We start from the raw sequence: 27,510 nt of genomic DNA, 5'->3' as shown, positions 1-27,510 counted from the left end.
TACAAACATAAGAAGCACTATCAAAGAATGGGTAAACACAAATAAAACCAGAATTCCCCCTGGAAACGTTTTATTTCAGACAAAATATAATGGTATATGTTTAACAGGTGGAATCAGCTGCTCATGCACAAGAACACAAAATAACTTAGACTCCCTGACAACTACATCTCCAAGGTCAATATGGCCATACCATTGCACAAGTTCATCTTATTAACCTCCCCTTGAAAAGCTAGCCTTCGTAAGGTCAAATGCCACAAACTGTTAAATTAATGTCCCATAAACTTGATTTAAACGATTTAAACTTGATATTGTGACTGTACTTGGAAACTCCATTGACTATTTAAGTGACACACAAAGTATAAACTTTCTAAAAGATTACTTCTGACAGTTTATTTTGAATTATCATCGACAGCAATTTTATCATGGGGATAATTTGTACCAAATTGATAACTTGTTTTAAACATTAAAACATGTTTACATGAAACACTCCCATAAAATAAGTACAAGTCGGACGTTTAAAAAATAAAACAAAAGTGTTTTTGGTCATGGAAAACCCCATCTTTACTAATTTACTTCAATTATAGGTTATGTATTATAATTTACAGTTCATTCAAGACTGGCCGTATGTCCTATTGCAGAAGTTTTTTTTGGCTAAAAGGAACAACTGACCTGACTAATTTCAAAACAGGAGATATGTATACCGTGTGCACATTTGAGCAACAAAATAATACATCAATCTTGCAATGAAATAATAAAAATCACATACACAATTCTACAATATCCAGGAGCCCTTCTTTAACAACCATATACTAAGAGATAACCTCTCACACTTACACTTTGTGAAGAAGTTACCAATGCCACAAATAGCAATCACTACGCAAGCCTAAGCACATGGGTGTTTTTTCTTTATCAAGCAATGTCTTTCAGTACAAAACACCATATGAACTTCTTAAACAGCACTTTATGGATATTCATCTACAAGATTAATACTCAGGCAGTTCATGTTTTCTTTTTTCATTCCAGCAAAATGATGACAAATTGAAGTCCAAAACATCGACCCAATATATTCACAATGCTCCTTATAGAAAACTTCAGTTATGTTGTTTATAATCTCAATATTTTTTTTTATCTAAGCCTGTTAAATGCATACTTTTTCAGATCAAAATAGATGAACTAGTAAATACTAGTATTGTTTAATTATTTTTAGCCATTTTGTTAACAGAAATCATTGAATTTTACACATATTAAAGAAATAACGTGAAAGTTTCATGTCAACAAACTTTTTTCAAAACTTGTTCTTTGATTTGATTTCTCTATTGAAGCATGGAATAAATAACTTCTCAATATCAAAATAATTATATAAAAAAAAAATCGAAGACATTTATTTTCCCTGACTAACCACCAGCATACTTGACAAAGTAAATACCTATTTTTCTGTTCACTAACACGCCAACAACTGTTCTTGAATAGCCTCTCTATTTTTTGTGTCACAGATGCTTACATATTCCAAAGCAGACAAAAATCTTTCACAAATCTGTTTTTCTTGATGATGACTTAAAACATTGTACAAAAGTATCAGCTTATTATTATTTACATACTACCCGGTATGATGGGTACATTCAGTTTCTTCATCAAGGATTTAAATATTCTCTTTCCTCACAGGTATCCTGACAACGCCATCTCCATGGCATTGTTTAAATGTACAACTATCCATTCCTGCACCAAATACTGTGTCCCAATGCGCATGCGGAATACACAATAATTATCATAATAGTCGCAATAATCATGAACGGTATATACACTCGACACGAGATCCAGAGGGGGTGGGGTAATGCACGCCACCACTTCCTTGAGGGAGGCCCAATGTCTGCACAGTCTGTTTTGTTTTTGTTTGTTATTAACAGCAGTTTTCTCCTTCTGGTACTTTTGGCGTTTTTATTTCAAATAAATGCGAATATTTGCGGTATGCCAATTTTAGCAATATTGCGATGCTCTATGAAGAAAAAGCTGTCACCAAATAGATTCATGTTAAGCCAAATTTGCATAACTTTATGTTTATTTTTATTTAGCTTGAATCAAAAGTATAAGCACTGGTTGAAAGTTAAAGCTGTGATTCACATTTTTTAATGATGAAATTATTATCATGACTACTTGTTAACTTGTGTACATTTTTCTCACTACAATGGTAACCAAGCCAATCCAAAAATATTAGCAATAGTATAATCAAAGTTGCCTGGTATAGTTTAAATTATTTTAAAAAGCCAAATTATCACACACAAAAAATTATATGCGGTTTAAAATCCAAACTTCATGTTGGTATTAAATTTAAGCCAAAAATACTAAAAGGAAGAACATTTTGAAGTGCAAGGCCGTTAACAAATCACACATGATTGCACAAAACCACACCATGTCTATCAAACGCTTAAATGCTGGTGAATGCTCGTATTATTCATTTACCATAAAATTGAGTTAGGCCTGTATTTATATCTTATTCAGAGCAAGAGAACTTTGTGATAAATAAAATATTGGTTCGATTTTGTTAACTTCAGGTTAATTCTTCTTTGTTTTTTTTGAGTACTTTGTGAGAAGATTTTCGCAGACAACATGTTGTGGATCTGAAAATAGAAAATGAAACAAACTGTGAAAATCTTCTTAGCCATATGTCAACTTTCGCAAAAAATGTGGATGGAAGGTGGTGTTATTTAACAACTGGTTACATATATGTTTATATTAAAGGACTATTTGCTTTAAAATGCTAGTAAATCAGTCTTATTTCACAGACTGTATTTGTTATATTGTAATATAAAAACTGATATTTTGTACCAACATAGACTTAATCAGTTGTATAAAAACTATAAACATTCTACCATAAACACTAAGAGGAAAATCTGCAATACCATTAAGAAAATTTCGAAAACAGAATAAGAATAATCAATAAAACAAGTTTTAATAGGGACCCTTACATGTTACCAGCAAATTTGTTTAATTGATATCCCACACCAATAAATTTTGTTTATGGATAAGCGCAGATCCCTTTATATATGGTATATTCATAAAACAATTAAATGTAGGGTATATTTTATGCATTTCAGCTTTCCTCATTCTATACACCCATGAAGTTTCATGATAAAATCTTGTATCGTATCTGACATGTAGCCCTAAAAAGTTACATCATACAAGAATAACAAAGGGCAATAACTCTCATTTAAGAAAGTGTTGGGTTTTGGTTCTTGTGCAAGGCAACTTTCCTCAGTGGCCCTTCTCCTTATTGGTATCAATACACCAATTAAGTTTTATGTTGAAATCTTGTATTGTATCTGAGATATTGCCTTCAAAAGTAACAAAAAGTTACATCATACGAAAAAAATCCAAGAGCAATAACTCCTATTAAAGAAAGTGAAGGGTTATGATCCTTGTGCCTAGCACTTCTCATTGATATCTTAAGTTTGTGACAAACAGAAGGATAGACTGAAAACACAGAATCTATATCCCTATGACTTTGGCGGGGGGGGGGGGGGGGGGAGCCCTTTATAGTTAATCATACGGTTTACACAGGCTTATCATTGACAACACTATCAGCCTTAACTTGATTTTTGCTAAGAAAAGACTTTTTAAACAAAAAATAATATAAAAAGCGGAAAGAGTCGTCCCTGATAAGCATGTGCAAACTGCACAGGCTAATCTGAAATGACACTTTACGCACATTAATAAAGCCCAGTTTTCCTACATTTCCCTCTCCTACTCACTCATGTGATGTTCAAGGTGTGATGGCCGCGCCCTCACAAGGTCAGGAGCTCACACCCCAGTTGTACTCCAGACGACTCAACACGGAGTTAATCAGGCAATGACTAGTCCTGAAATGGCATGTGATGTTAAATAAATTGTCATAAGGAAACCTGGCATAATGCAATAGCTTAAAGTGTCAGATCAGCACACTCATGAAATTAAGCACTTTGACAGAGCAAGCCCAACATTTTGAACTGTTATTTTAAACATCATTGAACCAAATTTCTCATTATTTCAAGCATTTTTACAATCCAAATTGTAGTTTAATTAGAGACACAAAATATGTAATATATTAAAAATTAACATAATAATTCTTTATAAATAACAAGAGGACCAAAATGGCCCTAGTTCGCTCACCTGAGAGGAGTCGGTTTATTCAATCTTTACCAAATGTCAAACTTTACCTAGATATTGCCCAGACAAACATTCGGGTCAAGTTTCATCATTATTGAACCAAAACTCTGGCGCATGGAGTGTTTTTGTTTTTGTAAGATTTGACCTGGTTACCGTTATTTTGAGTTGCCCCCCCCCCCTAACCAAACATCAAACTTTACTTAAAAAAATAAATATTATGACCAAGATTCATAAAATCTGAAACAAATTGTGACCTCTAGAGTGTTTACAAGGATTTTGTATAATATAAAGAAAATTTGGACAATCTAAGGGCAATAATTATGGCATTAATTATGTGATTTTGCTCATTATTAAAACTGACTGAGATCGTTCAGCAACTTTGATAAAGAATGCTTGAGAAATGTGAATGCTAGAGTGTTTACAAACCAAAAGTGGACGGACGGTCGGCGAAAAAAGACCAATCCTAAAACCTCACCTGAGCAATCAGTTGAGCTAAAAAGTGTGTTTCACCGATCTGAGCCATTTTCCAACTTGTCCGAGAAATCAATAAAGCCAATGTATTGACTAAGTTTCATGATGATTAGGCAAAAAATGTGACTTCTATAGTGTTAGATCACAAAGTTTCTCTCTAGACACATAAGGAAAACTTGACCGATCGGGACCATTTTCGAACTCATCTGAGATATATATAAAACCAATCTTTACACCAAGTTTCATGATGATTTGGCAAATAATGTGACTTCTAGAGTGTTCACAAGGTTTTTTTTACTATATAAATATAAGAAAACTGCCCCAACCCCCCGGCAGCCATGTTATTCAACTGACCGGATCCATTTTCAAACTCAACTCTCGTATCAAGGAAACAAATGTTCTGACCAAAGTTCATGAAAATTGGGCCAAAAATGTGACTTCTAGAGTGTTCACATGTTTTCACTATGTACATATAGAGAAAAATGACCCGCCCACTGGCGGCAATGTTTTTTCACCGATCTGGACCATTTTCAATCTTGTCCTAGATATCAATAAAACCAATGTTTTGACCAACTTTCATGATGATTGGGGCAAAAATTGTGACTTCTAGAGTGTTTACAAGGTTTCTCTATAGCCAAAAAAGGAAAACTGCCCCGCCCCCCCCCCCTTTGGCGGCCATGTTATTTAACGGACCGGACCACTTTTGAACTCAACCAACATATCATTAAGGCTAACATTTTGACCAAATTTCATAAAAAATGGGCCAAAAATGTGACTTCTAGAGTGTTCACATGTTTTCACTATATACATATAGAGAAAACTGCCCCGCCCCCTTGTGGCCATGTTTTTTACCGAATCTGGACCATTTTCGAACTCATCCGAGACATCAATAAAACCAATGTTTTAACCAACTTTCATGATGATTGGGCAAAAATTGTGACTTCTAGAGTGTTAACAAGGTTTCTCTATAGCAAAATAAGGAAAACTGCCCCCCCCCCCCCCCCCCCCCCTGGCGGCCATGTTATTCAACGGACCGGACCACTTTTGAACTCAACCAACATATCATTAAGGCTAACATTTTGACCAAATTTCATAAAAATTGGGCCACAAATGTGACTTCTAGAGTGTTCAAATGTTTTCACTATATACATATAGAGAAAACTGCCCCGCCCCCTTGTGGCCATGTTTTTTCACTGATCTGGATCATTTTCCAACTCATCCGAGAGATCAATAAAACCAATGTTTTAACCAATTTTCATGATGATTGGCCAAAAATTGTGACTTCTAGAGTGTTTATAAGGTTTCGCTATGGCCAAATAAGCAAAACTGCCCCACCCACTGGCGGCCAATCAGGTGAGCTAAAAAACATCGAACCTCGAATAACAATTAACACATAAATGATTCACACAACTACACTCTATTATTATGAAAACATTAATAGTCAAAGGGGAGTAACTACTGTTAAACTTAAATGCAATATTTAGAAGAGTTGTCTTCCATGTTACATGACCTTAATTCATGATTGTTTACAAGCCTTTTTTACTACATAAATATAAGGAAAACTGCCCCGTCCCCCTGGCAACCATGTTTTTTAACGGACCGGAACCCTTTTTCGAACTTAACTCACATATCTAGGAAACAAAAGTTCTGACCAAATTTCATGAAGATTGGACCAAAAATGTGAGTTCTAGAGTGTTCACATGTTTTCACTATATACATATAGAGAAAACTGCCCCGCCCCCTTGTGGCCATGTTTTTTCACCGACCTGGACCATTTTCGAACTTGTCCGAGATATCAATAAAACCAATGTTTTGACACAGTTACATGAAGATTGGGCATGAAATGTGACTTCTACAGTGTTTACAAGGTTTTTCTTTCTTTGACCTAGTGACCTAGTTTTTGACCCAGTTTCGAACTCGATCGAGATATCATTGGGACAAATCTTCTGACCAAGTTTCATGAAGATCGGACAATAAATGTGGCCTCTAGAGTGTTTACGAACAAATGTGGACGGACAACGGACAAAGACCGGTCACAAAAGCTCACCTGAGCAATCAGGTGAGCTAAAAAAACACTATTGTACAACAATTATTAAGTATAATGAACGTTGATTGGTACAGAAGTATTTTCACAAAAATATACCGATTCAAGGAAGGGTGCTTTTCTAGACTCCTAAATATGTTGTACACTTCTGTAAAGTCGCCAGGTAAGTGTGAATTTTTGGTGATTTCAAATCCTGTCAACTGAAAGGACAAAACAAACACATCTAATTAAACAATGGTCATGAAAGTGTTATGCTCATTTTAATCAGGCTGCAGTTCATTAAATAAATTGAGGTCAGTCAATGATATCAATTTATTCTTCAACGACCTTAAAATAATTAAAATATGCATTTAATGAAGCAATTACATAAATCTGGCCAAGACGTAGAAGGATAAGCAACTAATTTACTTCTAGGCTTGCATTCACATCATCTTCCCAAAATTTGTTGATGGCGACACATTCTCCAAATTTTGTTGAAAAACAACCAAAATTTCCCCAATACGGCCATTCCCAAGGAAGTGTGGTAGGAATAACATGGCCGTGGAAGACGTTACCTTAAGGAGTTGAGCTGCTGTTTTGATTCTTTCGTCGTTTGGCTCGGCCATCAGTGTCTCAAGCATACAGCTGATTGCTTCACGCAGGAACCCCAGCTTCTGTGGCTCTCCATTTGAGTCATCCTGAAAACAGAACCATATCTGCTTGTGCATGGGAATTACAACGGAATAAGATATCTCAAGTTGATCTCCAAAGACGCAAAAACTTTTAATTGGAACGAAAATCTTTTACTGTTTTATTTTTCTCCTGCACATAATTTTTTAATCTATTATAAATATCGAAAATTTTCATCCTGACCATCTTTGAACAAGTCTATCGAACATTTACTGACAGTAAGCAAACTTCAAAACTTTATAAACACAAATACTTTCCTATGAAACATATATGCAGAACAATTATTCCATTTTGACCAATAAATTTAACATAAAGAACCCTCGGTTATCCAAACCTTTCTCAATTGGCTATCCATCATACATTTTGAATTGAATTGTTTTAAATACCCAAAAGTACTCGTGGCTACAATTTTCTGCAATTCATAAATGCTCAAACAGGCCATTCTCAGCCTGTTGTTTGTTTCAACACAACCTTACCTGCATGCCTGAAACAATGCATAGCAGATCAGAATCAGTTATTTGAAGTACTATTTACGTAAACAACATCAAATCCTCACATACTCAATCTAGCATACCTCTAAAACAAGGAAGAGCTGCCCTATCAACATGGCCAGATTGGACAGCTGGTTGAACATGGCAGGGTCTGCCACCCATGCGTCCCTGTTGTCGTAGGCACTTTTACACCTGCAAGTGAACATAAGCTTCATTAAACATCCAAACTTATAGGCCAGAACTAGGATAAACAAAAGATATATAACAATCAAAGAACCTGTATTTTTCTTTTTTTCTTTTAAATCTAATCATGTTGGTTGAAGTACAACATTCGAGAGAATCAACTACTTTTTTCTTCAAATTTGTCAGCTACAACTACAGTCATGGTTAGTTTAAACCTATTATTTTAAATCCATTTCATTGAAAGCCTCAGGCTTATTGAAACGCTCTCGCGTCTGTTTCCTGGGACTCGAACCAGGTCTTGGTGTCTTTGGGGGAGATGTAAAGAACGCTCTCATAGTGGGGATTGAACCCGTGACATCCCGGTCGCTAGGCGGACACCATATCCATTACACCATGGCGACCTTTTATACAAATTCAATAACAGCAATTGGAAAAAAAAAAAAAAGTAATAACTACTTATTTGAAACACTCTCCGGTCCTTTTCCTGGGTCTAGAACCAGTACTTGGTGTCTTTTGGAGAGATCTAAAGAACGCTTCCACGGTGGGGATTGAACCTGTGACCTCCCGGTCGCTAGGCGGACACAATGTCCATTACACCATGGCGACCTCAAATAAAGTCATGGTTGTTATAAAAGAAACTAATACCATCTGAGGCGCATGTCATATTTTGAAGCACACTGCAATAACCATGGTATAGAAATTCTTGGGTTACTTTGGCAATTTGTATCATTTGATAATAACAGCCCATGCACCCCTGAGTCCACTTATTGATAAAAGTTGTTTATATACAATATTGAGGAGAAACTTACTTATTCAGGAACAGAGTTCTGAAATTGCTGAACGTACTGTGAGACTTCAGTTCACTTGCAAGACATTTGCAGATTTGAGCACCTGTGTAACTGAAATTGGTCTCTGCCAAATTCTGAAATGTAATTTTCAAAAAAGTTTATGAAATTGAGAACTCTTACAAGATGATTCGTTGTCAATATTTCCTGAGAATTATTTATAATAGGCATGAAATATTTACAACAGAAATATATTCCTCTTTATAAAGACACTGGGAGCTGATTTTTTACATCTTAATAAAGATTTAAAATCTTATGAAAAGTCACTATATTTACATAAGAGTCTTGTGTTCAATTGTTAAAACTATGTAATATGGGCATAAAAATAGCAGGTTTCTCAAGCAAGTCTGGGGTCCTATATATTCTTACTTAAGAGCAAAATAAAACCAACAAGTGTGATAATATGAAACAAGAGGACCATGATGGCCCTGAATCGCTCACCTGACTAACCAAATACAATCCCAAACCAGATTTCATCAAGATAAACATTCTGACCAAATTTCATAAAGATTGGATGAAAACTGTGACCTCTTTTGTCTACACAAGGTTTTTCTATTATTTGACCTAGTGAGCTAGTTTTTGACCCAAGTGACCCAAATACAATCCCAAGATTTCATCAAGATAAACATTCTGATCAAATTTTATAAAGATTGGATGAAAACTGTGACCTCTATTGTCTACACAAGATTTTTCTATTATTTGACCTAGTGACCTAGTTTTTGACCCTAGATGACCCAAATACAATCCCAACCCAGATTTCATCAAGATAAACATTCTGACCAAATTTCATAAAGATTGGATGAAAACTGTGACCTCTACTGTCTACACAAACAAATTGTTGACGGTTTTTCTATTATTTGACCTAGTGACCTAGTTTTTGACCCCAGATGACCCAAATACAATCCCAACCCAGATTTCATCAAAATAAACATTCTGACCAAATTTCATAAAGATTGGATGAAAACTGCTACCTCTATTGTCTACACAAGGTTTTTCTATTATTCGACCTAGTTTTTGACCTAGTGACCTAGTTTTAGTCCCCAGATGACCCAAAAACAATCCCAACCCAGATTTCATCAGATAAACATTCTGACCAAATTTCATAAAGATTGGATGAAAACTGTGCCCTCTACTGTCTACACAAACAAATTGTTGATGGACACACGCACACATGCACGCACACACGGACGCCGTACATCACACAGTCACATAAGCTCACCATGTCACTTCGTGACAGGTGAGCTAACAAAGAGTAAAAGCAAGCCCCAGTCAACATTTTGGGCCGGACTTGCATGCTTATACGTTTTTTTCGATCACTACTATATCAATGAAGTTAACATACATGATCAAACAGAATGTCAATCATTTGATTGAGAATGGCCTTATCGCTGACTCCATTCTTCAGCCTTCCAATGATGGGCCGCATGTATTCCTCCACGTTTCCCTTTGTAGTCAAGGTGACCACAGCAGAGCGGAACAACTCGACTGGGTCGTCTGTTTGCGGGAACGAGATCTCCGACAGATGCCTCGCAGCAAACTTCTCCATGTCCTCCAGCTCCCTCTATTCATGTGTGAAAGATGAGCAATATTGTACACTACAGTGTTAAAGTGAGAAGTATTCACAATATTGTACAGTGTTAATGTGAGAAGTATTCCCAATGTTGTACAATGCTAATGTGAGAAGTATTCCCAATGTTGTACAGTGTTAATGTGAGAAGTATTCCCAATGTTGTACAGTGTTAATGTGAGAAGTATTCCCAATGTTGTACAGTGCTAATGTGAGAAGTATTCCCAATGTTGTACAGTGTTAATGTGAGAAGTATTCCCAATGATGTACAGTGCTAATGTGATAAGTATTCCCAATGTTGTACAGTGTTAATGTGAGAAGTATTCCCAATGATGTACAGTGCTAATGTGAGAAGTATTCCCAATGTTGTACAGTGTTAATGTGAGAAGTATTCCCAATGTTGTACAATGTTAATGTGAGAAGTATTCCCAATGTTGTACAGTGTTAATGTGAGAAGTATTCCCAATGTTGTACAGTGTTAATGTGAGAAGTATTCCCAATGATGTACAGTGCTAATGTGAGAAGTATTCCCAATGTTGTACAGTGTTAATGTGAGAAGTATTCCAAATGTTGTACAGTGCTAATGTGAGAAGTATTCCCAATGATGTACACTGTTAATGTGAGAAATATTCCTAATGTTGTACAGTGCTAATGTGAGAAGTATTCCCAATGTTGTACAGTGTTAATGTGATAAGTATTCCCAATGTTGTACAGTGTTAATGTGATAAGTATTCCCAATGTTGTACAGTGTTAATGTGAGAAGTATTCCCAATGTTGTACAGTGTTAATGTGAGAAGTATTCCCAATGTTGTACAGTGTTAATGTGAGAAGTATTCCCAATGATGTACAGTGCTAATGTGAGAAGTATTCCCAATCTTGTACAGTGTTAATGTGAGAAGTATTCCCAATGTTGTACAGTGCTAATGTGAGAAGTATTCCCAATGATGTACACTGTTAATGTGAGAAGTATTCCCAATGTTGTACAGTGCTAATGTGAGAAGTATTCCCAATGATGTACAGTGCTAATGTGAGAAGTATTCCCAATGTTGTACAGTGTTAATGTGATAAGTATTCCCAATGTTGTACAGTGTTAATGTGAGAAGTATTCCCAATGATGTACAGTGCTAATGTGAGAAGTATTCCCAATGTTGTACAGTGTTAATGTGAGAAGTATTCCCAATGTTGTACAGTGTTAATGTGAGAAGTATTCCCAATGATGTACACTGTTAATGTGAGAAATATTCATAATGTTGTACAGTGAAAATGTGAGAATAACTCATAATATTGAACATTCATTATGTTATAATTATTCACAATAATGTACTGTGCTATGAAAATTGTTCACAATGATGACAATTGTTAAGTTTGTTTCATTTTTAATGTTAACAAAAAATTAAATCCAGAATTTGAAAATTTAAAATTTAATACAATTATTTTCAATACATCTTAAAATAAACCATCTGTGAACCGTTCAAACAAATGTTAAGAGTTCATGAATTCTATCTTGAGAGCTGTCATAAGTGACTTTTCGACAGATGTATGACACATCGGCAGTGGTTATACTGAGTGCACCTTTAAAATACCCTAAACATAGAGGTCATAATAAACAAGTGTCAAAAAGCACAAATATTGCTTTAAATTCCTTTTTTTTTAAACCTTTAGTTGTAAAAGCCCACTTACTTGTGTTGGTTCATGATCATTCATGCAAGCCTCAAATGGGACAGGCTGGAAATAATGTATAACAGCATGTAATATTTGAATGAAAGATTAATTTATGTGTGCTTTGGTTGGCGCAAAACAAGATGTGATTCATTATTTGACTTCAAGTTATTTGAAGAACACCATTTATCACACGAGTATATGACTAAACTTCAGATGGATATATATATATCAACTAATACAAACTAATTGTCACAGTAGATTACTATGCTTATACATTATCATGGTGGTAAAAAATTATTTGCTTCAAAAGTTACCATTGATACCTGATTCTAGGACTTTAATGCTAACTAATGTCAATGAGCATGTTCAACCAATAGAAATGCAACAACGTAAACTGTGAAGCCTGCAAAGTCACTTTTATAACAGATTTAATCATTAAAATAATTGAATTTTGTCAAGACCTTTTAAAACAAATCATTTGAAGGAAAATGACTGATTTTCTCCAGTAACAGCTGATAAGCCAGCACCTTCTACGGGTTGCTAAAAGATTAAAACACCCACCTGGTGGAAACTTGGCTGCACCATTGTAAATTTTGGAACGAATACTGGGGCATCAGCAGATAGGGTATAGGCCTTCTTCGGACTAGCTGTAGATGACTGACCTGAAGAATATACAACAGATTGTGAACAATATTTAATAATTTCAAAAGACTAATTCAAATACCAGGGAAAAATTCAGGCATAGCCATTTAAACAAGGGCTGTTTGTAAAACATGCATGCCCCCCATATGGGCTGTCAGTTGTAGTGGCAGCCATTGTGTGAATACGTTTTTTGTCACTGTGACCTTGACCTTTGACCTAATGTAAGATATTATCCAGAAACCATTGCACTCATTAGAGTCACTGTGACCTTGACCTTTGACTTGAAAATCAATAGGGGTCATCTGCCAGTCATGATCGATGTGACTATTAAATTTCATGATCCTAGGCGTAAGCATTCTTGAGTTATCATCCGGAAACCATTTTACTATTTCGAGTCACTGTGACCTTGACCTTTGACCTTGTGACCTAACAAGAGCTGTCAGAGGGCTCGACTATTCGAGTGCTTGACAGTATAACATAAGCCATCATGGGGAAATTGTTCATATTCAATAATTTATTAGACGATCTTTCAAAAATAAAAAAGACAAAAAAAAAATTTTTTTTAGGGGGGGGGTAGGGGGGGTGGAAGGGGGGTATAATGTGGGGTGTGGTAATTAATTACATGTTTAAAAAAAAATTGGGGGGGTGGGGGGGGAGTGAGAGGGGGGTTTTAATGTGGGGTGTGGTAATTTATTAGATGTTTAAATAAAAAAAAATTTTTTTTAGGTGGGGGGTGGGGGGGTGAGAAGGGGGTATAATGTGGAGTGTGGTAATTTATAAGATTTTTAAAAAAATAATTTTTTTTTGGGGGGGGTGAGGGGGGTAGGGGGGGTGAGGGGGGTATAATGTGGGGTTGTGGTAATTTATTACATGTTTAAAAAACAAATTTTTTTTTGTGGGGGGGGATTTGGGGGTGGGGGTGGGGGGGTGGTAGGGGGATGGGGGGTGAGAGGGGGGTATAATGTGGGGTTGTAGTAATTTATTAGATGTTTTAAAACAATTTTTTTGTTGAGGGAGTGGGGGGGTGGGGGGGTAGGGGGGAGTGAGAGGGGGGTTATAATGTGGGGTGTGGTAATTTATTAGATGTTTAAAAAAATAATTGGGGGGGGGGTGGGGGGGTAGGGGGGAGTGAGAGGGGGGGGGTATATTGTGGGGTGTGGTAATTTATTAGATGTTTAAAAAAAAAATTGGGGGGGGTGGGGGGGTGGGGGTGAGAGGGGGGTTATAATGTGGGGTGTGGTAATTTATTAGATGATGTTTAAAAAAATAAAATTGGGGGGGTGAGGTTGGGGGGGGGGGGAATATAGGTTGGGGTGATGTTGGTAAACAAGTATGCAAAATATAAAAGCAATATGTCAAGGGACAATGAAAAAAATAAATGATCTCACACTGACATGAACAAATATCCTCTATTTATTAAACATGAAATTTAAACTTATTGCATTTGTTTCCCCTGTATATAAGAAAGATATAATAGTGTATTACCTCCCCTGTCCTGCTTATATTTATATTAATCAACAATATTAAACATTAACACAATATTTTATATACAAAATATACAAAGAAATCTCATATTCTGATAATATTTTTACTGATTCACTTTATTTTACTCAAATGATGATGTTTCATTGGACTGATAATTATAGATTTAGGATTACAGACCAGTTGCTTCAGTTATATTGTTCAGAGTTCACCCTGTTGGCCGCGTATGCGTTCTTAAGTTATCATCCAAAAACCATTTTACTATTTCGGGTCACCGTGACCTTGACCTTTGACCTAGTGACCTCAAAATCAATAGGGGTCATCTGCGAGTCATGATCAATGTACCTATGAAGTTTCATGATCCTAGGCCCAAGCGTTCTTGAGTTATCATCCAGAAACCACCTGGTGGACGGACCGACCGCCAGACCGACCGACCGACATGTGCAAAGCAATATACCCCCTCTTCTTCGAAGAGGGGCATAATAAGTATTTAGTTGACACAGAATTATGCATTTGCGTTAAATCATTGTTATATTAATGGGTTGAGAATATTATAGTATTATAACAAGTGATGTCACATGGATCGAATAAAATCGTTACGTTGTTGGATTTTCTTTTAGTCAGCGATTATCGAACTTTAAACAAGTGACCCAAATTTTAATAGGGGTCATCTACTGTCCAATGCCAATGCACATGTGAATTATTAAGACAGTTGGTCAATTCGCTCGAATAAAATCGATCAATCGTTGTTGGATTTTCTTTTAGTCAGCAATAATTGAACTTTGAACAAGTGAACCAAATTTCAATTAGGGTCATCTACTGTCCAATGCCAATGCACATGTGAAGTATCAGGCCAATCGGTCAAGTTGTTGACAAGCTATTGATCGGAGACAATTTTCACACTTATTGTGACAGTGACCTTTGACCAAGTGACCCCAATTTCAAAAGGGGTCATCTGCTGTCCAAGGCCAATGCACATGGGAAGTATCAAGCCGATCAGTGAATCAGTTGACAAGTTATTGATTGGAAACTATATTTCACGCTTAGTGCGACAGTGACCTTGAACTTTGACCTAGTGACCCTAATTTCAATAAGGGCCATCTACTGTCCAAAGCCAATGCTCATGGGAAATATCATGCCAATCAGTCTCTCCGTTCACAAATTATTCAAAAGGAAACAATTTTAGTGTGACAGTGACCTTGACCTAGTGACCCCAATTTCAATAGGGGTCATTTACTGGCAAAGGCAAATGCTCATGGAAAGTATCAATCCAATTGGACAATCCGTTCACAAGTAATTGATTGGAAACAAACTGGTCTACCGACAGACAGACCAACTGACATCCAGCAAAACAATTTACCCCATCTTTTTCAAAAGGGGGGCATACAAATATTGCTTTAAGTGATAGGAATATGGTGTCATCTGAATAATTGCATAGCCAATGATCAGTTGTAAAGTATAAAACAATCAATATTCTAATCTCCAATGATACTCTTCATATCTATAGCTTTTTGACAGCCACCCTTGAATGACCCCCCATGTTATTTTTCACACAACGTCTGTTGGACGTCACTTGACAAACAGGTGTAATCTGCAGACAAACTTCAGTGCAAACACTGGGGTCCCCAGGAACATAACAAGTTGAAGAGCTAGTGGTAAAACTAGTTTGTACGACAAAGAACAAGTCGCAAATGATCAAATGTATAAACTGGAATCAATAAAGATTTTGTCATTTGCAAAGTCGTGTATTTGTGTTGTTTGTATTATTATCAGGGATGGGAACTATTTTGGAAATCTTACTTGAATTTTCCTAACCGTACACAAATACATTAAAATATTTGATTTCTAAATCCTACAGTCAAAGGCTGAACATTTCAAAGGTCTGTCACATAGTCATGTTCTTTGTCATCACAAAAGACACTGATAACCTTATGTTTGCCTATAATTAATACTATCATCTTGTTAATCAATGACAGCTGCTATCAAAACATTAACCAATACAGGACAGTCATCTTCACTTAACATTAAATGTGTCTTTTCAGTTTTGATTTTATAAAAAAGATATAAAAATGAAAAGCAAATGTACAAATTGTATTTTGGATTTGAATATTCTGCTGATTTTTGAATATTTGGAAATTGGAATATTCATTCCCATTCCTATTTATTTTGTTAAAATGCTGCAAATATGCTATTCATAAGTTCCTGTTCTTGCATACATATTTTTTTAACTTCCAATTTTGTTAGAAAACCAACTTCAAAACTGCATTACGAAAAGTGCTTGACAATAATGATGCTTTTAAGCATGTGAGCTTTTTTGCCAGGGCTTACTCTGCCCTTCGCCAAATTAGCCAATGGCTACAAAAAATGAAATTTGGCTACAAAAAAATACATTTGGCTACAAGGTTTTCTACATTATCACCCATAAAATGTCCAAAAATACATGTAATATGAATGAAGACATAAAAAGATAACATTGGCTTCAAATATTTTTGAGCCAGAGGGAGCCCTGTTTGCCAACAACAAATAATTCACAAATCATTTTTGTATTGCAACTTGCACATGAACATTAAATAGAAAAGAAATAACCAAGGGCACTTGATGTTTCTTAAGATTTTGTTGTTATTTTTATTTATTAAAATTACAGTTTATAGTTTAATGATAATAGTTTAATCATATACATATAAGTTAACCCTTAAAGAAAAAAATAAGAACAATATCTATCATATACTAGTAATCTGTGAAATAGTTAAGAATATCACTGACTTGGGATTATAATTAATTTAATATTCGGACTTAACACATGGGCTTTTCAATTTAACAGGATCTACTGTAATAAGAACTCATTTTGAAACAAAATTACTGATGTGAAAAACTATTTGAGTTCTAAAATTAAAGTCTAAACTGCCTCCTTTGGTTTAAATCCTTTCTTGATCTGATACAATACATCAAAGTGTTTAAATACCAAAACCTCTGTTGACAATGCTAAAAAAGTTATGATTTGCTTCAAGTCATTATAGGACTTCATACATGCCATAATTGTTCCAAGTCAAAACCAGGATATTTCATGATAATTGCATCGACATTTGAACTTGTAATATTATAAAAACAAAAAAAATATTTCCGTTTATTGAAACACAATAAACACAACTGACTTAAATTTATAACAGCAATTTCAACAAATAATGACCATAAATGTGTTAAACAATTTCATAAACACAAACATTTGCCACTTTTGTAAAATAAACATGCAGTTACACAATGCGCAATATGGCATACAGTGAATGTATTGGTATGTCCATTTTGAAAGTCAGGTTCCCTGCTGCCATCATATTTAGATGTCATAATGTATGGTATCCGGACAATCGCTCCTACGCTAAATTTGACAGGGCGGACAGCCGCTCCTACGTTTTTTTGACAGGGCGGACAGTCGCTCCTATGCTGTTTTGACAGGGCGGACAGTCGCTCCTACATTATTTTGCCAACCTGGACAATCGCTCCTACATTATTATGTCAACCCAGACAGTCGCTCCTACATAATTTTGACTCCACGGCACAAAGTCTACGCTGATCAAAGGCTAACACCTATAATTAACCGACAATTAAAATTACCGACTTGTTAAAAGTAAGCCGATTCAACATGAGCCGATCAATGTGATTTTAATTAATTAATTTACTTATTAAGAAACTATGTTACAGTTTGTCGATTCTTTAAATGTAATTTAGCAAACTGTGAAAGCAATATGTATATATTGTAATGCCCTACACCTTCCAATTCACTTCCAACATGGAACTTCTAACCAACAAACGCGGTCAGTCTGTGCTATGCTTAGACGGTCATTTGTATTCCAAGAAGCACACGTCAAAGTCAACAATACGATGGGTATGCAGTAAAAGTCGTTCCGATTCCTGCAAGGGATCGCTCATAACAGATCTAAGTGTAAGTCAACATATAAAAAATAATTTTATTGTTTATATTATGACCATTCATGCTCACGAAACATTTATTGTGTAAATAATATACTAAAAAATTCACGATTAAAGTGAGAATGGAGATTTTGTCAAATAATTATGAATTCATATAAAATGTGTAAAAAACTTATTATACATATATTTCAATATAAATTTAAAATAAGTTTAAGAAGAACATTTGTACGAAGAACATGTGTAGAAAAATGCGAAATAAGCCAGATATGTTATTCTAATTTTTCTTGTCTATTTTGAGTTATTTGTAACATATACATATAACATTTTATTACAAATTAACACATACAAATCGTGCAGTATCACTTGAACACAGTATTTTAATAATAATTGAAATGCCGATTAAGAAATCGTTCAGTGGCATATATCAATGGGTCAAATGTGATAACAATGACCTAACCAATTGTTTACGTACCTTAATTAACTTAAATGTGACACCTGTCTGTAATCTTTATGCACGGTTCGCACATCATAGGTGTCAAAGTGGTCATTATCGATTGATACTACCATTGTTGATATAGCAATTATTGATTAAATGGTATTTATTGAAAGATTGTACTTGAAAAGGATGTATGCGTATTATTAAGACTGTTTGATTGTTGCTACCTAATTTTCCAGAAACACATGTTTTAAATTAAATTTTATTGTTATATACATACTAGATCTTTGCTATTATATAAATATAACTTCTGATTTCAGGTAACACGAGTGAACGGTACGAATCCTCATTCGCACGAAGCAGATCATCACATGATTGAGGCGAACAAATTACGATTTGAAATCATGAACGCTGCACACGCGAACAGGGGTCAGCCAGGACAGATACTGGCCGACAAGCTGGTCCAATTTCCAGTACAGTTAATAATGTAATAGTTATTAATATAATAATATATTAGTATATATTAGCATAGTAATATATTAGTCTGTTTACGCATTTTAAATTATAAATACTATCATTTAAGTGTTATATATAATAAAAAATATACTATAAATATTGTATAATATCTTTAATATAATATATTTTATATATCCTCTAAAATACTATTTTATAATATCTTTAATATTATATATTTTTTATATCATGTAATATAATACCTTTTTTATATAAGTCATTGTCAAATGATTTATAGTAATCTATGGGAAGTTTTTTTTTAGAGTCATATCAGTTGAACTTTATTTTAATTATTTTTATATTTTATATTTATGAAGTTGCAAACTAATAAAACACAATTTATAAATTACAGGTCCAAGCGGCGTTAGGCAAGACGGAGACTTTGAAGCGTGCCATCAGGCATGTGAAGCGTGGTACGGTTCCTAGCGAGCCTCTTTCCATGCAAACCATCCCTAACCCACTCCCGGAGGAATACACCACCACCACAACAGAGGGCAGTGAGCCGTTCCTGGTGTACGACAATGGTTCGGAGACTGCACGGCTTCTAGTATTTGCCAGCGAGACTGGCCTCAATCTCCTTGGGAGTGCTGAGGTATGGTTCAAGGATGGAACGCATTCCACGTCTCAAGCTCAGTTTGCACAGTTGTTTTGTATTCGGGTGCCAGTGGGTGAATCATACTGTGCCGCTGTCTACGCTCTCCTGCCTGGAAAGCAGCAGAACCACTACGAAGAGTGTTTGACATCTATCCTGGACGCGTGTCTTCGTCGAGATGTGCGCCCGAATCCGGAGAAGGTTGTCGCCGACTTTGAACTCAGGATACACAACGCATTGAGGTCGGTTATTCCCTCTATCTGCATCCAAGGCTGTTTTTACCACCCGACACATCCAGGCCGAGGGATTGGCAAGTGTCTACAGGGAAGATGAGGAAATCCGTCACTTCTGTGGCATGTTAGACGGCCTTGCGTTCTTACCCGTGGATGATGTCGCCAGCGGGATGGCCTACATGAAGCAGTCCGCACCAGACGTCCTCACATCAGTAGTGGACTACTTTGATGCTACCTACGTGTCTGGTGTGTTCTGGACGGTGAATTCCAACTGGCGGATACGCTTCAGGCGAACTCCTCCCAGGTTCCAGCCAGAATTGTGGAATGTCCACGCAGCCACCATCTGCTCAAGTGACCGCACCAACAATGTATGCGAAAGTTGGAACAATGGTTTCCGGCACCTGGTCGGCTACGACAACCCGTCGCTGTGGGTTTTGATTGGTTGTCTTCAGAAAGACAATGCGATGGTAGAAACGGATGTCTTCCGACTCAGCAAGGGCGAACCGGTGGAGAAACGCAAAAGAAAGAAGACAGTGAGCCACCGACAGACGCTGAAGACCTTGAGTGAACAGTATGTGGCTGGAACCATGTTGATGGTGGAGTTCCTGCAGAGTGTTGGACATCGAATTCGTATTGGTCACTAGGATGTGTTACGAATAAAGATAACTGACTCGTAAAAATCGAGCTGTGTATATAAATCTACATATGTGTTTCTTTTCGCTTGTATGTGCTTTCAATTGCGTATTGTGTGTGTGTATATGTTTATAAATGTTAATATGTGATATAAATCAAGCTGTGTGTATAAATGTTCACGTGTTTCGTTTCGTTTGTATGCGCTTTCGTTTGCATATTTTGTGTGTATTTATGTTTATAAATGTCATATAAATGTCATATCATAAATACAAATGAACTACATATCATCTATGCCGTTTTTATGTTTATTCCATTCGCAAAATGGCACTTATTCCAATAAATGTAATGTAGGAACGAATGTCCCATGTTGAATCGGCTTATTGTTAACAAGTTGGCAAATTTAATTGTCGGTTAATTATAGGTGTTAGCCTTTGATTGGCCTATACTACGTTTTGCCGTGGAATCAAAATTATGTAGGAGCGACTGTCCGGGTTGACAAAAGAATGTAGGAGCGATTGTCCGGGTTGGCAAATTAATGTAGGAGCGACTGTCCACCCTGTCAAAATATCATAGGAGCGACTGTCCGCCCTGTCAAAACATCGTAGGAGCGACTGTCCGCCCTGTCAAATTTAGCGTAGGAGCGATTGTTCGGGATTCATAATGTATATTTCATTAAAAAACAATAAAGACATGCCAAGATGGTTATATGGTTCATGAATGCAAACAGGTTAACCGTTTTGTATTTCTGGTGATTCTTCAATAACAAATAATTGCAGTTAGCTTTTATCTTACTGTCATTATTTCCAGGTTGTAGACAAATATTTTTGTTGTTGATGTCAAATGGGTAAAGCCAAAAATCATATGCAACAAAACAAATTAAACTGAAGTTATGATTTTGCAAAACAGCCACGTAATTTCCGCTGTGTACAATATAAAAGCATGTATAGGAGGTTTCGGGGATTCCGATAATGACGTCAGTTTGCGCATGCTTAGATTTTGGCCGTCAACACTGAGGCCATTTATTGTTTGCATTTTATGAACCGCATCGTGATAAGGTTACCATAATAATCTCTACTTGACACATACTCGCGACCCTTTTAAGAACAACAAAATACTCAGAAATTGAAATTCTTTCAGCATACATTGATTTCAATGAACAAACACAAAATTAATAAGGACAAAAACAAACAACAAATAGATCTAGATTGATTTTATTTAATCAACACGAACTGATTTGAACCAATATGTCTGTAAAAACTTACCTTGTTACAGAATAATTATATCCTCTTGATAAATCAGCGATTTTTTCCCTTCTTTATAAAGTACCCGTAAAAGGTACTTTCCCAATTGAAGGAAAACTACAAAATTCCCAATTGTAGTCTAAAACATTCCCAAAAGGAAGGATAAATCCTTAAATTTTGTTCCTAAAGTTCATTATCCAATAAGTTAACAATTAAAATGAGTACTGACAGTGAACATTTCAAGCCAAAATGAATCTTAATATTTGAGATGATTTGTGCTGTTAACACCAAGTAATTAAAAATACCCATAATTCCCAATTGGGAGATTTCACGACGCAAATTTTCCCAATTTCAGGGTTTTTCGCGCTATTTTTTTCCCAATTGGTATGGTACAGGTACTTTTCCCAATTGGGTAAGAAAAATCGCTGTAAATGAAATTGTTTTTATTTTATTGTCCACACCAATTTTGACACTCTTTGTTTCAGCATTTTTATCCCAGTGTTTAATTGCCCCTTTGTTCATCACCAACCGATTATCTCGATATGATCGAATACTGTCAAGACAATTACTAAGAAAACAGGGTGTCATAAACCCGGGGACCTATACCCTGCATATGCCACATGTGTCTGGTCATTGAACACAATTTATGATACCTCCATATCATTTCTTGGCATATTGAGCAGTCATTTAAGCCAAATACTTTATAGTTGCTTTAATAAAATATTTGAACATATTTAACAAATAGACATTTGTCTGACATGGATTGACAGGAACTATTAACTGTATAATGTTTATTAGCCAGTTTAAACATATAAATGAAGTGTTTATACCTATAAATTTAAAATATTGTACAAATTTACTGTTACACACTTAACGTATTTAACGGGTAAAGATCGTGCGTTACTACAGTGTTCGAAACATCATCACGAAAACATGCAAACACGTTTGATCATAGTAGGGATATAAAATACTTGCGTAAAATAAATTAAATGTATAGATTTATGGTATCATAAAATGCTACATTTGTATCGCTCATTAACACAAGTAAAGAGTTTTCTATATACATGTAGAGCTACATGCCAGTTCAATTTTCAAAAAAAATAAAATCATTTGAATGCTAATTAATTTTATTAATATTTTCATTCAATGTAAACTAAATGAAAATTTATTCAATGTAAAAGAAAATTAAAATAACATTAAAAGATTGAAATGTGTGTTGCTTTTTAATGGCTTTGTTTTATAACTAGTTCAATGCACCTCGCTGATGATAAATAACACTTTCGCATTCACACCACTTATAATTATAATCAAATTATTATATGTTTTATTTTTTTTTTAAATATCATTTACTAGCGTCTTACTTTAAGAAAGAATACGTGTATTTATAGTTTGTTTGTGTGAAATTGTCAGTATTTAGTCTTCCGACGACCTTTACTTTTATACAATAGGAGGTTCAGTGCTTTCCACAGGATTTTTGTCAGGCGCCCCGGGGTTGATAGGTGTGGTTCGGGAGGGGTGTCCCCTCCCTACGTTGATTTTTTTAATTTAACGTGTCAATTGACGTTCTGTGGTGCGTTACAACTCAAATAAAAACAGCGTCAAAAGACGTCATTTGGTGCGCTATGACTCTTCAAGAAAATCCCCCAGTCATTTAAAAATATATAATATATTGTTTAATTATTTTAAAACTTTTCCGCATAGATAGTAAATTCCGACTCGAACGAGTCCCCAATACATCCGTTTCAACCCGACTCTAACACTGTATACTTACTACTTTTCAAGTTTCTATTTATTACCCAATAATCCCGTTTATTCCGATTGTATCAATCACTTTCTGGTAAATACTGACGATAAAAGCTCTCAATGAATTCTTTAACACAAACCTTGCCGTTTTTCTATTGTATCAAATAAATTTTAAGTGACTATTTATATTTTACCCTTTATTTATATTTTACCCTTTCCCGCATAGATACGAATAATCCCGTCTCGATCAATTCCTTAATATATCCGCATCAACCATACCTTCTATCTATTACTGCACACTTACTACTTTCCAGTCACTACTCATTACCCGATAGTCCAGTATATTCCAGTTTTAAAGCAAATTCTGGTAAATATTTACGATAAAAGTGCTCAAGAATAAAAAAAAATCGCCATATTTTATTAAGTATCAAATAAAATTTTGGCATGTGTTACTATTTAAAGAGGTGATGAAGTATTGTCCAATCAGGGCGTTTTTTTCCCCCGGAACACGCGTAAATCGCCTGACATGATGTTCATGTTTTTAAAGAGCACAAAATACATCCACACTTTCCATTCGACGTTCAACATATTTTTCGCGCGCTTTTTATTGAGACGAAGGATAATACACTGTTTATTTGACGCTACAATTTGTAAATGTCGCGTTAGCATTAAAATTCGGAAGCGTGTTTCGGATTACAAATTAATAATGCTCATTTGAAAATCAAACGAAACATTTTCAGTTGTGCGTAATTAATTCAACGATTATATGTTAAAGCGCATTACGTGTCTAATAAAAGTCAGAAAAAGGAGGTTAATCAGTTCTATAAATGGACATGATGAAATAAACATGTACTGGAATTAAATTGTTATCGCATAATCGGGAGTTATTTGCTAAACTTAATCGCTACAAGTAAGTAATTGCTTACCACTTGCAATTAATTTCTCGTTTTAATTATGTGTCATCAGTAACACTTGTTTACGGTAAAAGGTGTAATGATGATGCCCGAAACCGTCTTTAAGGTACTGTTCTAGTTTCCGGTTTTACATTATGTGAATGGTACAACTCCTTGCTAATCAAGCTGCGATAAACTCTTACTTCGTGCCTGACGTCAATCAAAAATAATTGTCGATAGTTAACCCCGCCCTCATAAGCATTCGCGTAACCGATTGGACGATGAACATCACAGTTTGATGACTGAAAAGTTACCCGAGAGTTTCCTGTGATACATCCGTGCCAGCATAAATGACTGTGTAATGTGGCTAGAATAATCGATACACGCGTCATGCTATCTGCTATTAGTGGATTATCTATGACCCCATGTGGTGTTTATGGCGATTACATGCGAAAGTAGGTACCAAGTGCTCTTTTAAAACAGGGAATATTGATACACTGATAAAGAACCCTTGATTTTCTTGACATTCTCCATTTTCTTTTACTGTAGAAATACAATGATCGTAAAATTTCAAGCGCCCCGGGGACTCTGATTTTTGGAATTTAAGCGCCCCGGCAAGGGGCGCTTAAATGGCCTGGGGAAAACCCTGGAGGTTTTGGGGATTCCGATAATGACGTCACGTTTGCGCATGCTCAAATTTTGGCCGTCAAAACTGCGGCCATTCTGCTATTGTTTGCATTGATGAAGCGCATCGTGATAAGGTTACAAACACATTCGCGGCCCTTTTGAAGAACAAAAAATACTCAGATATTGAAATTCTTTCAGATTAAATTGAATCCAATGAACGAACACAAATAAGGACGAAAACAAACAACAAATTGATTGATTTTATGTAATCAACATATAGCAACTGATTTGAACCTATTTGTCTGTAAAAACTTACCTTGTTACAGATTAACTAAATCCTCTTGATAAATGTTAATGTTTTTTTTAATTTTTAATTGTTCACACCAATTTTGACACTCGTTTCAGCATTTTAACCCAGTGTTTAATTGCCCCTTTCTTTATCACAAACCAATTATCTCGATATGATTGTATACTGTCCAGACTACTAAGAAAACAGTGTGTCATAAACCCAGGGACCTATACTTGTATGACTCTGTATGGGGTCTCTGCATAAACCACATGTGTCTGGTCATTAAACACAATTTATGATACCTCCATGTCATCTCTCGACATATTAAGTCAAAAACTTAACAGTTGCTTTAATAAAATATTTGAACATATTTAAAAATAGACATTTGTCCGAAATGGATTAACAGCTAGGAACTATTAAGTATATATATTAGCCAGTTTAAACATAATAATAAAGTGTTTAATAACTATACATTTAAAATATTGCATACATTTACTGCTACACAATTAACGTATTTAACGGGTACCTGCAAATGTAAACTCTGCTATAATGTGTAAAGATCGTGCGTTACTGAAGTGTTCAAAAAATCATCGTGAACACAAGCAATCGCGTTTGGTCATTATAGGGATATAAAATACTTGCAGTAAATAAATTAAATATGTAGATTAATGGTATCATAAAATGCTAGATTTGTATCGCTCATTATCACAACAGACGAGTTTTCAATATACGTGTACATGCAAAGACAGTTCAATTTGCAAAATATGCAGGTGTTTTTTCAATTTGAATGCTTAAATTTATTAATATTTTCATTCAATGTTAACGAAACGAAAATTCATTTAATGTAAAAGAAAAGTAAAAATACATTTCAAGATTGAAATGTATTGAGCTATTTTAGGGCTTTGTTTTATAACCGATTCAATGCACCCCTTACACTAAATTTCAATCGCGGATGAAAAATAACACTATCGCATCCACACCACTAATAATAATATTCAAATTATTATAAATGTTTTATTATTTTTGAAATATCATTTATTTAATTCTTATTTTAAAAAAGAATACGGATATTTATAGTTTTGTTTTGTGAAATTGGAAAAGTATTTAGTCTTCCGACGACCTTTAATCTGATACAATGTTATTGGCCGCGATCAAGAAGTTGACGGCCAATCTATTTTTAGTAACGGAAAACCCCTCGTGACGTCACACAAAAACCTATGTAAATGGCCGCGATAGAGAGTGTTGACGGCCAATCTATTATTAGTAACGGAAAACCCCTCTTTTGACGTCACACAAAAACCTCCTATATACAACAAATAAGCCTGTTAATCTTTTTTTTTTTAGTACAGAAAATACAGTTAATTAATAAATCAGTATTCTTAAACTAAAATATCAACAGCTGTTGTAATAACCAAAGTAAATATTTCACACCATCAATTTTGTAGAAATTCACAAAATCAAAATATAAAATAAATTAAAATCAATTAAAGATTGCCCAAATTGAAACAAAAGCTAGCTTTACATAAATAACAAGTTACAATTTGCACCAGAAAAATCGATGACACTATTGTGAAAGGCATCATGGGCATGGTCAAAAATGGATGTAAACTCACAACAAAAATCACATTTACCGTTTAGGCCATTTTGAAAGTCAGGTTCACCGCTGCCATCATATTTAGATGTCATAATGTATATTTAAGTGAAAGACAATAAAGTGACAAGAGACCTAAATGCTTCGTGAATGAAAACGGTTTATGTATTTCTCGTGATTCTTCTATAAAAAAAATAATCGCCGTTCGCTATTAACTTCGTGTCACTTTTTCCGGTTGTGAACGAATATTTTTGTTGTTGACGTCAAATAGGTCAAAGCCAACAATCATATCCGACTATCCGTCTGAACAAAACTCCCGCAGGTCTCGCTATAATTAAATACGAAATCACCACAAATTATGGTATACAATACAAAAGAAAGTTTATAACTTTAGTCAGACCACAAAATAAACATCACTCTATATCAGAACTCCTTTTTGAAAAAATCCATGGCCGGCTAAAGGACACAGGTGGTTAGCGTGTGGCTATGATATTAATTAGTGAAAACATCATTTTGAATGATAAATAATCATATTATAACGAAAAATTAACTTTTCTGAAAAAAAATATTTCACTATCAAATATATATATAACAAGGTA

At 35.1% G+C, this 27,510-nt stretch overlaps 1 protein-coding gene across 1 annotated transcript; it reads right to left on the bottom strand.

Annotated features, from left to right (window-relative positions):
* Positions 1-53: 53 nt before the first annotated feature.
* LOC127874170 (polyadenylate-binding protein-interacting protein 1-like) lies at positions 54-27,148 on the bottom strand. The gene is made up of 10 exons (XM_052418369.1): positions 26,952-27,148; positions 12,634-12,734; positions 12,091-12,135; positions 10,186-10,404; positions 8,808-8,920; positions 7,899-8,007; positions 7,210-7,332; positions 6,755-6,855; positions 3,747-3,854; positions 54-2,615 (listed from the first exon to the last, which is right to left on the bottom strand). Exons 1-9 carry the CDS (start codon positions 27,004-27,006, stop codon positions 3,788-3,790), a joined length of 933 nt encoding a protein of 310 aa, XP_052274329.1. The 5' UTR covers positions 27,007-27,148; the 3' UTR covers positions 54-2,615; positions 3,747-3,787.
* Between the last annotated feature and the right edge of the window lie 362 nt (positions 27,149-27,510).

The sequence above is a fragment of the Dreissena polymorpha genome, chromosome 3 (assembly GCF_020536995.1).
Source record: "Dreissena polymorpha isolate Duluth1 chromosome 3, UMN_Dpol_1.0, whole genome shotgun sequence".
NCBI classification, from domain to species: Eukaryota; Metazoa; Mollusca; class Bivalvia; order Myida; family Dreissenidae; genus Dreissena; species Dreissena polymorpha.
Note: the sequence above shows the minus strand (reverse complement) of the source record. Positions and strands in the feature narration are given on the sequence as shown.